General features: G+C 43.3%; 1 protein-coding gene across 3 annotated transcripts in view; it reads right to left on the bottom strand.

The window, feature by feature from the left end:
- Positions 1–7535: 7535 nt before the first annotated feature.
- KCNH7 (potassium voltage-gated channel subfamily H member 7) overlaps positions 7536–17594 on the bottom strand; it is a 253235-nt gene continuing 243176 nt past the window's right edge. For all 3 annotated transcript variants that reach the window (XM_075284237.1, XM_075284238.1, XM_075284239.1), the window contains 3 exons: positions 13835–14003; positions 9960–10152; positions 7536–8474 (listed from right to left, as the gene is read on the bottom strand). In XM_075284237.1, coding sequence (XP_075140338.1) covers positions 8202–8474; positions 9960–10152; positions 13835–14003 — 635 coding nt within the window. In that variant the 3' untranslated portion in view covers positions 7536–8201. The remainder of the gene's footprint in view (positions 8475–9959; positions 10153–13834; positions 14004–17594) is intronic.

Here is a 17594-nt window from a genome sequence, read left to right as displayed (position 1 = left end):
AACCATTGAGCAGCAAAGCCCCGTATAGACAGTACAGTATAAGGAATCATAAGGATCGCTACAATGGATGAGACTGACTGCTGACTGTTATTACCCTGACAGATGTAGCAGAGTGGAGTTTGTCATTTGGCACAGCTCGTTGTAATATCACAAAGTGTCAGCTTTTCACAGGATTGCAGATCAATCTGCTTTACCAGAATTCGCTTTCAATCTGATGTGATAAAATCCTCCATTTATGAGACGTTCAGCTCTGCTACATCTGTACAGCACGCCATGCCCCGGCGACACATTGTGGTTGCACATAACCTCATTATAGTCCTTTACCAGAAGAGGCGATTACATTAAAAAGATGCATCAAAACCTTGGTTAGATCATCATGTTCACATTGAATTGTACTCTCAGTGAGTCTGTTAAAGGTGCATATTAAAGGGACGGGAATCAGTGTGTAGCCTAAAAGTGCAACTTATTGAGATTGTTAACCTATGTGCATTGTGCATACGACAAAAAGGTTCTATAAAAGCGAATGAGATCAGAATAAAGGCGCTTAATTTCTACCATCTAACCGAAACAGCGCCACCCCAGTCCCTGGGCAGTGTCTGGTACTGCAGTTATAGGAGTTGTTTAGCCATTGATATTGATGGGCAATTTGAAGGATGAGTCAACCATATCACATGGATGTCTCTGATCAACTACATCAACTTTACTGGAATTACCAAAACGAATTTGATGCAACTTTTTAGGCATGCTAAGCTCTGATCACACTTGTAGTGTTTCTTTTCCACCAGGTTTTAGTATTGTATCTACTCAAAAATACATTTGACAGATTTATTAAACGTTAATATCAGAACAGATCATCCCCATGATGGTGCCTGTGATACATATCGCTTCCTTATGTTACTTCATGGCTGGGGTTCACCAGATCTGGTATATCTAGATAATTTTTCATGACCATTTTGTAACCACCTGGGTTCCATTTTCACAGATCCTACGTAGATTGAAGTCTATGGACGGATCCGTGAACATGGCCAAAAATAAGACACGTATGTTAGTCCTGTGGCCATAATATAGAAGATGGAACGCAGCTCGCTTTACACTTCTGTTGGTGCGACCTTGGTGCATTAAACCAAGAGGACACTTCCTATATGTGTGACGTACCGCCAGTGGTGAGGAGGCAGGGATGACTTAACAGCTTGCACAATAGGGCTACAATTTAAGAAATGTGGCTTTGCGGCCCACCGCACCCTGACGCCCTTTGGACTGTGTGGTTAAGGTGTCTTATCAGCTTGGAATCTCCTAGATTATCTTACTTTGTACCTAAGAATATATACAGGATATTGTAAAATTGTTTCCTACTCTGATACAAGTCACCGGCTAACCTCAGCAGGATTAGGTGACATCAGAAGGGTTTCTTAAAGGGGTGTTCAGCGCAATCCTGATCTAACAAAGGGCGGCCCGCTATTCACTTGGCTAGAGTAAAGAATGGTTAGAAAGAGTGTCTCTGCCTCTGGAGGACCATTCTTGTCCTGTATTACCTAGACCAGTGCATTGATGTGGATGGATTCTGTGTAATACTTATTTTCCCCAGTGATGGCGCTGCAGAAAATTGAACACTTACTGCCTGGTTTCCTCTAGATCAGAGCTGATCATTAAGAGTAGAGTTGAGCCGATCTTGAGATTTCAGGGTCAATTTTAAAATCTTATCTCTGATCATTTTCCAGCCCATCCCGATCGTGAAATTTGCTTGATCGCCGATCGGGATCCGATCTTTCCCGATCCGGATCGCTCAACCCTAGTCAATGCTTCTCTATAGGAAAAGTCACTTTTGGGGTTGAGCCGATCTTGAAATATAAAAATCCGATTTCCGATCATTTTCCAGCCGATTACGATCGTGAAATTTGCTCAATCGCCGATCGGGATCCGATCTTTTCTGATCCCTATCGCTCAACCCCAATTAGGAGTCCAAGAATGAGCACACTATAGGCAGGGATCCCGAGTTAGTTTTATGGATCATTGTAAACGAACATCCATGGGGTATCTGTTGTCATCCTGTAACCGGGGCTGAGATATCAGCTTAACCCTAATATATCTGCAGCAGGGATAATCAGCAGAAAATAATCACAGAAAAAAGCTGCTAAAATTATAATAAAACTTGAAAGTACGGAAAACCCCCAAAATGTGTCTTGGATATGAACCTGAAAAAATGGTCCAGTATTAAAATGGTTAAACATTACGTTCCCTTTGCTACCTGATGGCGACTAAACAGCAGCACAGAGGCTGTACAGGATCCATGCCCGTAGGTACTTGGTACGGTCTTTGAGATTTTGTTATTTTGTCATTTGCTACAATAACGTATGGATGATACGACATTCCTCATTACACTGTATCACCAACCGTTCGTTTTGCAGTCAAATCTGGTGTCTCACAGCAGCACAGAGGCTGTACAGGATCTATGCCTACATGTATGTGTTACTAACAGAGATATATTATTAATGTACCCCATTTATTGGATGATAAGGAGATTCCTCCTCACTAGCTATCACACACAGATACAGATGTCCTTACCATGTATCCCTGACCGCTGGTGCTGCTGACACGTATAGTATCTTACTGCAGCACAATACAGATGATTGTAACACAATGACATGTCCTGCTCAGCACAAAGTCGTGAATGCAGCAGTGACTACACATCACTGCACTCTGCACCCTGCACTGCACATTTCCAGATCAACACCCACATTTAAAGGGACGCGGACAGGTCATATGACAGCAAAATGCAAACACTCATCTCCAAGGACACTGCTGTTCGGACATGGTATCAGAACCTACTGAACCCAATACAGTAGTAAAGCCAAGTATACACTATTGGAGATAATAATACGACGAGATGTCATATAATAATATCCATCCACACTGTCATATTGATGTCACCTGTTAAATAAACATCCTAAAGGGAACCTGCCGTATTTAATATGTCTGACCTGCCAGCTGCAAGTTACACGACAGGGAGGGGGGCAGCAGATTGATTGATAGTTTTGATAGAAACGTTACTACATAATTTGTCATTTAGTCAATCTTTACGCTTTCTGGGCTTAGGAGTCCAGTGGGCGGTCCTATTTAGTGATTGACAGCCTTCCTGTGTGTGCATGCAAATAGTTGTTGATGTCGATCTCTCAGATCTATTGGACTCCTGAACCCAGAATGAGCACAGGCATCATTAGAATGTGGTGATAGCGCCCCTAGTGGCCAAAGCAATCCTATCGATGATATCAGGCAGGACATCCACATTCCTATTTCAATCCGTACATATTAATATCGCTTTCAATATAACTAATATCACCATTACATCACAATCCATACATATTAGTTATATTGGAAGCAACATTAATATCACTATTACATCACAATCCTTACATGTTATTACAGTGCACACCCGAGTAGTATTTAGCTTGTCTTGTAGAAATATAAAATATAGAAAAATAAATTAATAAAAATATAAATGATCATTTAATTTTTTTTTTTTTGGCTATGTGTGTTTTACTTACTTTTATGTATAATCTTACACAGTGTTTAATATGTGCTGTACAATACAAGGGGGGGGGGGGGTCAAATTTATGGGTTAAGAAGCACTCCAGTAAAAAAAACAAAGTCCCCTCCTTCTTAAAATGAGCTTGTGTGTAGTGTAATGCTACGAAATATCCTACTGGCAGCTTTATTGTGAGGTTATGTGCTCCCCTCTGGAGCACGGATCTCCTCTCTGCTCCTCTGATGTATTACCAAGCCTCTTGCGCCAAGTTCATCTACAACTCCTTAGATTCTACTGCTACACTTTCATTTGGTGTTGGATATTTTTGGCCTTATCACTGAGTGAATTCTTATCGTATGGATCTTAAAGGAATTATCATATCTGGGCTTTTTTCTTTATTTAAGTAGTCCTGATTTGAAGATGGAGTTCTCATGCAACTTGGGAAATCTAGCTTTTCCTGTGGTGTCGGTCATGTTACATTTCTTTTGGTTTGGTCTATCTATCTATCTATCTATCTATCTATCTATCTATCTATCTATCTATCTATCTATCTATCTATCTATCCATCCATCCATCCATCCATCTCTCATATCTATCTATCTATCTATCTATCTATCTATCTATCTATCTATCTATCTATCTATCTATCTATCTATCTATCTATCTATCTATCTATCTATCTATCTATCCATCCATCCATCTCTCATATCTATCCATCTATCTATCTATCTATCTATCTATCTATCTATCTATCTATCTATCTATCTATTCCTCATATCTATCTATCTATCCATCCATCCATCCATCTCTCATATCTATCTATCCATCTATCTATCTATCTATCTATCTATCTATCTATTCCTCATATCTATCTATCTATCCATCCATCCATCTCTCATATCTATCTATCTATCTATCTATCTATCTATCTATCTATCTATCTATCTATCTATCTATCTATCTATCTATCTATCTATCTATCTATCTATCTATCCATCCATCCATCCATCCATCCATCCATCCATCCATCCATCCATCCATCCATCCATCCATCCATCCATCCATCCATCCATCTATCTATCTCCTATCTATTTATCTGGGTATTTTTCCTGCTGTAATATTTGCTTACTATGGCATACGCAGCACTTTTGTAAAAGGATATTCTCGTACTTGGGCTGCTATATTCCCTCTGTTCCCTCAGGTGCTGCTCATCTCTATGCAAATTCTCAGGACTTTTGCTTCAGTCCTATAATTAACACTAGAAAATGTTCCGGAAACTTATTAATTGCCCCAGGGACTGAAAATTCAGGGAAGACTTGGTAAAAGTGAGTCTTGTCAATCACTCGGCAGAGCCCAGTGCACGGTGTAAGACACTCTGTAAGGACATTGCTTTGTGGCCTGGTGGTTGCAAGAACTTATAGTTATTAAATGGAACCTGTCAGAAGCCGCCTGTGGTTTGCACAGTGTGAAATCCCGACTCTCTGGCTACAATCAGCTACTGCGGGGGAGAGAGTCCTCTGGGCGGCACAATGGCTGCCCCCTGCCTGCTCCTGCTTGCAGTGATAGTAATCCTGGTAATGGTGCCTGTGTTTTTGAGTTATATGCTCTTTTTTGGTCCTTAGTTATGTCATGTGACCAGCACGCTGGACACTGCATCTTATGTGCGGACAGGAGGTTTCATCCTTAATCCCTATGAAAGCCTGGAGGTCAGTCTGTGCTGAAGTCCACTTTCTTTCTTTGTTCCTCTATTGCATCCCCTCTTTCCACCCTCACAAAATCCCATGCAGAAAGATTGAAGGTATTACAGACATTGCCTTTAAACCTACAGACCCCGAAAGAGCATTATATTCAAGGAGGAGTTCTTGGAGTATATGCCTGGCACAGCGAGATCCTTGTTCTGGTGCTCCCGGCCAGTCCCTGTATAGCCAGCCATAGATTCCCTTGAGAATGACTGGAGCTGAGGCTTAGATCTTAGAAAAACTCTAGAAAGGAAACGGGACATTAGCAATATCCGTCATGTTCTAAAAAGTCTTTAACTGTAAGAAATCTGTTAATTACTTATAATATTAAAATTCTTGTCCAGTTTAGAAAAAAATCATATAAATTAGGGAGTCATTGGAGGGGTGGGGTCCTCTGTTCATGCCTTTACCAAGGTGGAGAGCGCTTATGTTGAGTATCTCTGAGTATCTTGAGTGGCTCTGGAGGACCAGCCATGCCCATTGATTAATAGATATATGTGTAAAGCTTAATCTCCCCTGTGGAGGCGCTGTAGGGAAATCAAACACTTCCTAGAATGTTATAGCTAAACACTGGAGGTTCTAGCTGGAGGCCACGCTGTGGTTAGCTTACTACTAACTACATATTGTTGTACAAATTCATTATGGAGGATGAGGAGTGATCCTCGAGTAACGACAGCGCAGCCATCTCTTATTAGACTCCTGACAATACTGTCCTCAGTCACTGAAGTTCCTTACATTTTATTGTCTCTATAGTGGCTGATAGTTTTGCAAAATTTGGCTCTGAAGCTCCAATGTAGGATCCAAATTTGGAAAATGTTATTATGAGCCCCATGGCCTGAGGTAGACAATCCATGGCTGTTAGAAGCAGAAGCCTAAGGTGGTGCCAGTAAATCTGCTACAGGTAGTAAGGGACGGCTCCCCCTTGGGGCAACCTGCAGTACCATCACTGGAATTACCTCTCCCATCATCCTTCATTGGTCAATGCTGGTACTGTAATACAGCCTGTAAATACAGACAGAAAACCCACAGCGTATCCGTCCCATGTGAACATATCCATAGAACGATTAATGGAATTATAAGAACGTATGACACACTGTTACTATTGAGTTCAATGTATAACTAGTGTGCAGTAGGTTCCTAAGTGCCCCCTAGTGGTGGGGAAAGCACATAATTTAAAGTGACCCTTCACCTTGTTAAAAAAACTGACTGTACATGATCACGATTACTCCTTGTTAGAATTTCAAGTGTCTGTATATATGATAGATATGAACATGTCTAATTTACTTACCTGGTGCCCCCCGTGGTGCTGCCGCTGCTTTTATTCCGCCATTTGGCTTCTTGTCTGTTCTGTGATACGTAGGTCCGGTTCACATCTGCATTCTGGGCTCCATTCGGTGAGTCCAGTTAAGGATTTCCCCCAAACGGAAACTTATCAGCATAAAGGAAACCCGAGGGGCCGCATAAACTATAATGGGGTCCATGTGGTTTGCAAACAAAACATGCGGAGAGAAAAGTGCTGCTTTTTTATGCGGATAGGTCTCCTTTCTGGGAGTCCCCAAGCTCACTCCCCAAACAGAAACCCAAACCGAGCCTAAGTCACTCCGAGGGCTGGGGTCATGACTTACAGATGGAGCTCCAGAAGAAGTCAGCAACCGTTTCATCATAGACCAGACAGGAAGCCAAACAGGGCAATGGAAGGAGCAGCAGCACCATGGGGGGCACCAGGTAAGTACAATAGACATGTATACAATGTATAGTCTCTTTTTTTTTTTTTTTTTTTTAGCAAGGTGGAGGGTTGCTTTAAGTATACGTGTATACAGTGAATTAGACAAAAACATGCTACAACTGCTGTAAAGACAGATTAAGAAAATAATCTGCAAGGGTGGACATTTCTCCACCTCCACTAACTCCTACTCTTTACATCCTTTGCTAGGCGCCACTCCACTGATTCCTGCACAGTTGGAATTTTTTCTCTAGTCCCTGCCATTCCTGAGCAATCAGGGCTGTTAATTCCAGTCCCAATATGCTAATTATACTTTCAGGTGGGCGGTCCTAGACTACATTGCTCTGCCCACCTGACAGCAGAGAGACTAAATACCATATAGGATGCTGAAACTAACAGCACTGATTGATTAGGGACAGTGGGGGCTAGAGGAAAAATTCCAACTGTGCTGGAATCAGTAGACGGACGGCTATTTAAGGAGTTGGTGAAAGCTCTTCTGTAAATCCAGTCTCAATTTTAACACAATACACTCTCTAGGACATTGAGCACCTCCTTCTGTTCCCCAACTAGAAAGGCTCTAGAACAAGTCCGTGCGGTGTGTACTGGCGGTCTCCGTTATAGCTTCCCGTGCCATGTATTGTAAATTACTGTAATGGTGGCCACTTCAACAAGAAGACAAGCGGAAGCTAGCTAGTCAACCCGACCAACCGCAACCTGCAGAATGAGAACTTAGGTTATGCCATGGTATATGAAAGGCTAATAATACGATGCGTAGGAAGATACAAGATCATACAATCTGGAAGAATTAAAACTGCGACTCATGTCCAGGCGAAAGTATTCACATGATAATATTACGTCTCTGAGAAATAATTTAATATCATTCTTCATGCGATAAAAAAAAAAAAACGACGTCATAACATGCAAGTGTTAAAAAAATCCAAAATAAAAAAATATAAGGTGCCTTGTGATGCTGGCAGTTTTATGTTTTAAGCATTCAGTCTTTACATGGTATTACATCATGACTTGTCAGACGTACCTTTAGTAAGCTTCAGTGTATCAAAATATACAGTACTTTTGCATATTAGATATCCATTTTTTTTTTTGCCCCTGAGTCAAGTAAAGAGGATTTTACATACAAAGAGGAAAAACAGCCATTAAAAGCACTTACAATTTATTTGAAGGTACTTAGAAAATGAACTCTTTTTTTTTTTTTGGATTATTTTCCAGGAAGACCAGGGTCAGATTCGTGCCTGTGCAGGGACATGTTCTCTTTGTGGCGCATGGAAGAATCTGGCAGAGATGTGTGTCTCATTGGGTTTAGATATGACGCACATTGCCTCGGATGGAACTCTAGCGGAGGAGATTGGTGCTCCTGGTGATCCAGGAGAGACGTCAGGTTGTCCTCGGATGAAGCATTTAGATGGACTGCCCTAGAAGTGGTTTCTTTGGGTTTTGGTGCGAGCTTTTCAAAGTCTACAAATTCAGGGCTCTGGAAGAAAATAAAATTCTGTATTATAGAATGATCTCCTGCGTTGCAAGGTTCCTGGTCTGTGCCCATCCTGCCACATGGTTATAGCTTTTCTGCACTATGTGGTGATGTATAGTACTTCCGTCGGTCTATTACTATTAGATAATCTATGGCTATACACAAGGCTGTTCTCAGTAGGCGGGGTGCAGAAACAATACAATGGAACCAGGCGTCCCGTCCAGTGTGTGATGGCTTTGCTGCATTATTGCCGTTCAGCTCCCAGTCAAGGAAGTGAGTTGACCTGTAGTAACCCTCTACAAGGGACAGAGACATTTTTTTTCTGGCTCCGTCCACTGTATAGTTCTGGCGGTTGTTAATGGGTGGGGGGTGCTAGATGTCAGACCCCTACAATCGGATATTGACTTTTCCAATAACGAAAAAGCCAGGCAACCCCTTTAAGTCACCTATAGGTGGTGATTAGGGTTGAGCAATCGTGTTCGGAAAAGTTCAGATTCCGATTGGCGATCGAGAAAATTTCACGATCGCGATCGGAATTCCGAACACGATCTTTTTAGATGGGATCGAGATCAGTAGTATTTCCCACAATGCTTTGCTTAGCCTTCACACTGAGTATATAGTGTATACTCAATGTGAAGGCTCCGTTGCAGTTCCATAGGAATGAAAGGAAGCAACCGGCACACAGCCTTAACCCCCTGCGCGCCAGCTGTCTCCATTCATTATAATGGGAGACTAAAGTAACATCTCTAGTAGCTACTTACCTCCAGAGATGGCTGCTACAGTCCCGGTGTTCTTCTTCGCCTCGCTGCCCCGCCTCCCAGGTTAGTGTTTAAAGAGCTAGGAAGGTGGGGCTTGTGGCTTAGGAGAGTGTGGGCAGGTACAGGGCGGGGAAATGTGACGTCTCCCCTCCCAGTACCCGCCCACACTCTCCTAACCTGGGAGGCAGGGGGCAGCGAGGCGAAGTAGAGCAGCGTGGAGCGGCAGTGAGGCGAAGAAGAACACCGGGCACGGAGCAGCCATCTCTGCAGGTAAGTGGACACCAGGGGGGACTAAGTAGCCAGAGGATTAAAAAAAAAAAATCCTTTGGCTACTTAGTGATTCACTGCACAGCGTGGATTCTAACAATTAAAGCGTTCCATTGTTAGATTCCATGCTGTATAGTGAATAGGATTGCTTTTAAAATCCGATCTCCGATTAATAAAAAAATCCCATTGACTTGCATTGGGATCGGAATTGGGATCGAGATCGGGTTCGAATGAAAAATGATCGGAAATCGGATTTTAAAATCGATCCTGAAAAGTCAAGATCGGCTCAACTGCAGTGGTGATATACACCAGATAAATGTAAGCCTCTCCCCTGACGGCAGATATGGCGTTAGAGAAGCTCTGAACATGCCGGATTTCATCTTGTTTTCAGGTCTTTTCCCTGATATTACATGTCTGCACCCAGATTGCACATTTTTACTCCACGTTTCGGCTATGTACTCGCCTGTGATGATGGAGTGAAGCTCCTGTCTGTTTTGATAGATGCGCGGGGGTGCTGACTCTGCACCTGTCTGACCGCCGGCCTTTGATAGTCAGAGCTGGCTGTCACCATGCTGTAGGCTGGCGGAACAAGCGATGACGATCTCTGTAGGAGTTGAAGAATCGCCTGGATATCGGCCGTCATCTGCGACTCCAACCTGCAATTAGAAATCCATTATCAATTCATAGGGATGCGAGCGTGCTGGACAAATCTGGCGCAGTTATTCTCACTCTTACTATTTTCCGAAAAACGGAAACCCAATCTGCTTGAAAAGCCCATAGACTATAATGGGGTCTGTTGGGTTTCTGCCCAAAAAATACGGAGAGAAAAGTACTGCTTACAGGAATGGTGGATGGAATCCCTGAAAGGAGACTAGTGTGAACCTAGCCTTAGTCAGGGTGATCAAGGCAGCTCACCGCAATATCTACAACTGCATTTATTTGTGGTTAAAAACACAGTTAATTCCGCTTGTATAAAGCCTAACAAACTACATTGTATATTTACAGAGTGCTTATTCCTCACACATCCAGCAGAGGGCGTTCTTGTACAGCATGTTCTCTCTCCAGTAGACAGTAGATATGGCGTATAGGGCTCTGCTCTACGTATTAAGTTTTACATTAATATCTACAAAATGAGGTTTTTCAGTCTCTTTAGCAAATGTGTGAATTTCATACAATGTAAGATCCGAATGTAGACAAGGAAGAAAATTTGTGTCTACTTCATGGCATGTTTGAGACCTGAACGAATCTGCAGATTATCTATCTATCTATCTATCTATCTATCTATCTATCTATCTATCTATCTATCTATGAGATATATCTATTCTATCTATGTAGCATATCTGATTTGTCTACCTATGATAGCCAGGTACAATATGCCATAAATGTCCGACCTCTGACACCAGTCCCTGCAGTGTACCCCCCAGCCAACTACTTAACTGACTGTGACCTCGTTTTGAAGACTCGTCTCTGAGCTCTGCCATCTCCGTAACTCCTATTCACTTCTCTTCATACAGCAGATTGTTGGGGCAGTGGCGTAACTAAAGTCTTGTGGGTTCGTTGCAATCTTTTGTCGGGGCCCCCTACCTCATCCCTCCTACCTCATCCCTACAGTGAATTCTTGATAGTGATGGTTACGGGTGCCAAGGAGTTTAATCCACCTTAGTGTGGTTCGGGTAATCTGTGGGTCTCCTTGGCTTATGGGCCAGATGGAAGCTGCAATCTCAATACTGATGCCAGTGCTTATGGGCCCCCTAAGGCTCCTGGTCCCCAGTCTGACTGCACCCCCTCCAGTTACGCCCCTAGTCCTGGGTGTCAGACCCCACCGATCACATATTGATGAACTATCCTAAGATCCCTGCACCAAAACTCCCTGACAGACTCAGCTCTGCTATATCTGTACTTATCTCTTTACTTGTATAACCCAACCAGCCATAAAGTGAATGTTAGACGACATCAGAGTCCCCCGAGCGGCCGCACAGAGCACCTACGGGTATTAATAGTACAGACGCCATTCAGGACTCATCCCAGATAAGTGAAAGATTCAGCGGCCGCTCACTTATAAATGAGACAAGTAATTCTGCTTCTTAGGAGGTTCTGACAATTTCTTCTAAATTCAATTATTTCTGTAGTCGCCATCTGAGGCAGAAAATCTAAGGTGACATTGTCCTATATTCTTTCGTTCTCGCACTTCGGCTAATCCTCCATGTCTAAGACATTCTGTAAAATACAGGCCCAGGGCACCTACCCAGGCTCGTGGCCAAATCCGGCTGGGTGGTAAAGCACATATTCACATGGAACATTAGACACCAACACATGTACAAGGCAAACCCCCCTTTTGCCCCGAATGGCGGAGATGGAAACTGCCCTGCAGGAGATCGCACCAAGGATGTGAGGGCTGCAAAGACGAGCAACACAACGCAACATGGACGCTGAGGATAAATGCTGCATTACTTTATTAGAGCCTGTGCACACAGCGCAGAATGTACAGCCATACACATAGGATGCAAAGGTACTGTACATGCCGCCATATGGTGCTGCTGTATAAACAATGCTTCAGAAGAGAATAAATCCATAATATGGCAAGCAATGGAGTGTTAATGATAGGCTACTCCATGGTTTCTATGGGATACATGTTTTATTGAAGGCGGGCATATAACATATATAATATGGGCCTATACCAGTCCATGGGCACACAGATCTATAATACTGTTGTGTGCATGAGATCATATATGGTAGCATTAAAGGGATTTTTTTAATGAGTAACACGTCGGAATAGCCTTAAGAAAGGCTATTCGTCTCCTACCTTTCGTTGTCTTCTCCGCACCGCCGTTGCGTAGGAATCCCGGTTCTTGTTGGTATGCAAATGAGTTCTCTCACAGCACTGGGGGCAGGCCCAAGCACTCGAACAGCACTGGGGTCGCCCCAATGCTGTGAGAGAACTCTCTCCAGCACCACCTCCATCTTCGTCAGCAGCGTCTTCTTCATCCTATTTTTCCGGCGCAGGTTTCAGACTTCTAGGCCTAGGGCAGAGCAGACTGCGCATACCCACAGGCCATGAGAAAATGGCTGCTTACAATACTGTGCCAGCGGCCATTTTCTCGTGGCCTGTGGCGATGCGCAGTCTGCTCTGCCCAAGGCCCGAGGTCTAGAAGTCGGAGACCTGTGCCGGAAGAAGAGGATGAAGAAGACGCTGCTGATGAAGATGGAGGTGGTGCTGGAGAGAGTTCTCTTGCAGCATTGGGGACGGACGCCCCCAGTGCTGCGAGATAACTCATTTGCATACTGACAAAAACCGGGATTCCTACAGAACGGCGGCGTGGAGAAGACAATGAAGAGGAGATGAATAGCCTTTCTTACTCATAAAAAAGGGTTTCTATGATAGGATCCCTTTAATAAATGTACCCATTGACTTCTATGGGAGAGTGTTGTGGGCATGCTCTGTGACCTTTGCAGGAAGGTGGAGAAAGCAAACTATGACCAACACCTCTTGTCAGTGTTATCTATATGCAGTAGGGCTAGGTGATTAAGAACTAAAATAAAAATGGAAATTAATTGGGCATTTTACCTCGATAATGATTAATGGCGATTATTTAGGTCACGCTCCCTTTACATTATGATCATGTGACAGGTCTGTGATTGGGCTGCAGCAATCACGTGGTGTGGGGACACATAGACCCAGGTGTTGTGATGCTTCATGACCCACGTGATTGGGCCTCAGCGGTCCCTGACGTCAATCTGAAGACTGCAAGAGAACGAGGAGTTGTGCCAGAACCCAGGAGAGGTGAGTAGCACTGTCTTTATGTTAGAACACCTTCGCCTGACATTCGATGATCATATTTTGGGATCTGACAAGACCCCACAGTATAATAATAGCAGTTCGGTTACTGCAGGTGGAACTTAATGTATATTGTAATAACTGAATCAAAATAATAGACGGGCATAAATTCACATTTGTAATCATGGTTGATGTTCAGTTATGGTTATTTTTTGATTGATTAATCACCCAGCCCTAATATAATAGGTGTTAACAGACATTGTAATCCTGCCTGTGATGATACTGAGATGACTGCTTAGAAGTGATTTCCACAGAACAGGAGGTGTCAGCCTATTGTAAGGCTCAGTGGCCACTGTATAAACTGCAACACTTGAGGATTTTTAAAAATATGGACGGTAACATGGAAAATTAATGTGATCCAGCTTTCCACTGGCCCTGAATGACAATAACTGCAGCCTACTAGAATTTCCCCTCACTATATAATTCACTTATGAAGATCTGACTTATCTGCCGTTATACAAGAAAAGCTTATGCAGGAAGAAGACTCCTTCCGATTTCCTTACCTGTTCATCTGCTCCTGCATCAGATCTAACCTGTGCTCCACTTCTCCGTACGTCAGGTCGTTGTCGCCTTCCCCAATTCCCCAGGCTACACTGTTTAGTGCTGCATCATTGGTCACGCTCTGCTGTATCCTGATGCTTTCTCTCTCCCAACATCTCGGACTTGCTATATCTGTCCAAAAAAAGAAAAATAATAACGTTAGGATCTTACTTCTTGTCCCCGATAAAGCATGCTGGGGTTTGTAGTTCTACTGGTGCAATAAACCAGCCCCTAAATCACATTGTAATATAGTACTAGGAAACAAGGCTGCATTGTATTCTCTAAAGACAGCACCAGACTTGTCTGAGAGTTGAGTCCGGTATTACAGCTCAGACCCATGATGATGTTGTAACGGGCGGGTCTGGAAAAACACCGCCATAGTGTCCTAATCTTGGACAACCTGTGTAACACATATTGGAGTGGATCATACTCAGATGCATAAACTGAAACACTACTCCAATGAATTTATATAAAATTAAGCCATCGTTTTGTGTATACAGCTCCTAGGCAGATCAATGTGTCTCCATGATTACAGACTACAAACAAAGCCAATGTAGTCTGGTTACACCCTCATGAGTTAATCTTTTCGATCTCATCTGTTTTGGGTTTTTTTCTAAATGAGAGAATGGAGGAGAAGCCGAAGAATCAGAAACAAACTGACAATGAAAACATCTCAGTGTGATATCAATATTATATGTAGTCTTAGAGAAACAATCTGAGCTCTGCTACTTCTGTTATTAAAAGTAATTATACGCAACAAAAAAAGTGAAAAAAATCTGAAAAAAACTGATGACCATTACCCCCTGTTGGTGGCGCCAACCATTGGTCTTAAAGGAACCAGCATGCTATATGCGCCCCTTCAATGTCCAGCTTCTTATTAGTCTACTCTAGAACATACTTGCCAACTTTCCCAAAAAGGGGTGAGCTTATGGAGTCCCATAAAAGTGGGCAAATCTCCCAGGCTCAGCTGAAGGCTCCGACATCCACCGAGCATGAGATGGGCACTTTATGTGCCGGTTATGACATGAAAAAGGGGTATGATGGGTACATTGCCTGTCCATGTCACAAAAAGGGGCATGACACACAAGAAAGAGGGGGGATGTGCAGTCAAAATCTTTTGCACTCATAACCAAAAGTTGGTTGGACAGGTGATTGATCATTGTATGGCAGGGTAGGTGAGACAAGATACGACGCCCCAGATACAACGGTGCCGGGGCATCTTCCTATTTGCCCTCCTATGTAGTAATTATAGTCTTGTTTCTGTCTTGGCCGCCATCTGGAAATGATCCATTCAAGTCATCCTAAATCTACAGAGAGCAATTTCAAAACAGAAATGTTATTGATCTAAGAGCTTGGGCGCAGGCGGCGGCGGCGGAGATGGTGCAGCTCCAGCCAGCTCTGCTGTATTATGTAGCGCAGGGTCTCGGGTTGACTGTCAGGTGTGTTTATCATCCTAATGGAAAGAGTGACCCGTCCCAACCTATCAGGGTGTAGGGGAGCTGTAGGTCGCGGCCCTGCTTCTTGGCTATTACCATTTTTACAGATCACATCATTACATTCTCTGTTCAAGCCTAAACTTGTAAAGACAATAGAGAAATCAAGGCTGTAATATGTGAGCACAGAGCAGCAGCGGTGCCAAGAGAGGGCAACAGCAGTCTGCAAAGAGAGGGCACCGGCGCAGCCGTCAGGGGTCTTATTTGGCTGGATAAGAAAAAGAGAAGTGCGAAGGTATTCTCAGAGGGGGTTAAAGAGCCAGTCATCGAATGCTCCCAGGGAGACAGCAGTACTACATGGACGTGCCGCACTGGTGGAAGCTTCTACAGACATTCTCTCAATCTTCTGTAATTAAATAAACATACAATATATGTAAATTTATGAGACAGGCTCCACTAAATAAGAGATAGATAGATAGATAGATAGATAGATAGATAGATAGATAGATAGATAGATAGACTCTCACTGTTTCCTCTTCACTGTTTACATCGCCTACCATCTGATTTATAGCAGCAGTGAAGAGGTCACGGTACTCGCACAATCTCAATGGACAGTTCACAAAGCTGATCTGCAGGGGTTGGACATCCACCAATCTCTTTTTGATGACCTAACCGGAGGATAAACTGGACAACCCCTTTAATGGGATTGTGCCAGACGGATTTGCCTTCAGACACTCCAGTTAGCAGAGTCTATGGGAATGCCTCAGACTTATTTCCCTTCTTGACCCCCAGGGATCTTGTTTTCACTATGACAACCACCAGGCTGTGTTTTGGGTGCAGCTGCCAATCAAGAAGACAGGAGAAGAGTGAACGTAAACCCTTCAGTGGTCAGAGCAGAGTATCAAGATAAAAATGTCTAGTCAGACGGAGCATATAATATTGTTTGTGTGTGGGGGGGGGGGCTACTGTGGAGCATATAATACTATGTGTTAGGAGCTACTTTGGAGCGTATAATACTGTGCGTGGGGGCCTACTATGAGCATATAATACTGAGCGGTAGGGGCTACTTTGGAGCATATAGTACTGTGTGTGGGGGCCTACTGTGGTGCATACAATACTGTGTGTGTGGGGCCTACTGTGGTGTGTATAATACTGTGTTGGGGCCCAAAGTGGAGCATATAATACTGTGCGGGGGCCCACTATGGAGCACTTTGTATTGTCTGGGGGCTACGGTGGAGCATATAATACTGTGTGGGGGCCCACTATGGAGCACTTTGTACTGTCTGGGGGCTACGGTGGAGCATATAATACTGTGTGGGGGCCCACTATGGAGCACTTTGTACTGTCTGGGGGCTACGGTGGAGCATATAATACTGAGTGGGGGTCACTGTGGGGCACATGGTACAGCCTGGGAACCACTATGGAGCCGATTGTACGGCATGGGCACCATTGTGGGGCACATTGTACTGTTTGAGGGCCCCTTCACTATTTTACACAGTTTCTGTTTTAGGTTCTAGGACAAGGCTCACCTACGGGAGTTGTGCATGTACTATACACATCACCTGCAGTTCTCCTGACACTTACCGTACATGCATGCTCAGTTCGGAGTGTGCATATGTTCTTACAAGGGAATAGACAGAAAACCGTATACACTTACTACTTCTACTAAGGAAGTGACTCAGATGTGCGATATATAAGTGACATATCATTATGCAATTTACTTCTATTACATGCCATATTGTCCAGGAATTGCTTGATGAAACAAGGAGGAGGACAATCTCCTTGTCTGGGATCTATATGTCTAGACTTGATAAGAATAATGATATTTTCATCGGTTATTCTGCGATTCCCTGAGCGCGCCATTATCACAGGGGACACATTTTTACCAATAAGAAACTGTTTTCTCTTTGTACTTAGAATCTTCTCAAGGAACAATATAATTATAAATCTGATAACAACTTCAGACTTGCTGTAATTGGATTCCTCAACTATATAAAGCGATCGATAACATTAGACTAGAAGCAAAGAGACCACGGCCAAAAATAAATCCTCGCTGTACTTCGAAATGAAAGTCGCCGAGGTTAAGCTTTATTGTATTATTTCGCTATTACCAGCTCTCGGATTTACGTCTTCTGTCCCAATGTAGATTTAATATCAGAAAGCAAAAAAAAAATGTAAATAAAACATTCCTCACCGTCCAAAAAGACAGATTTGGATCATGCACAGACTTGAAGAAAAGGCAGACTTTTTTTGCAGACTTTCTAAATTTAGCACAGACTAAAATCTGCAG

The sequence above is a fragment of the Leptodactylus fuscus genome, chromosome 8 (assembly GCF_031893055.1).
Source record: "Leptodactylus fuscus isolate aLepFus1 chromosome 8, aLepFus1.hap2, whole genome shotgun sequence".
Taxonomy (NCBI): domain Eukaryota; kingdom Metazoa; phylum Chordata; class Amphibia; order Anura; family Leptodactylidae; genus Leptodactylus; species Leptodactylus fuscus.
This window is presented reverse-complemented; position numbering and strand designations above follow the sequence as displayed.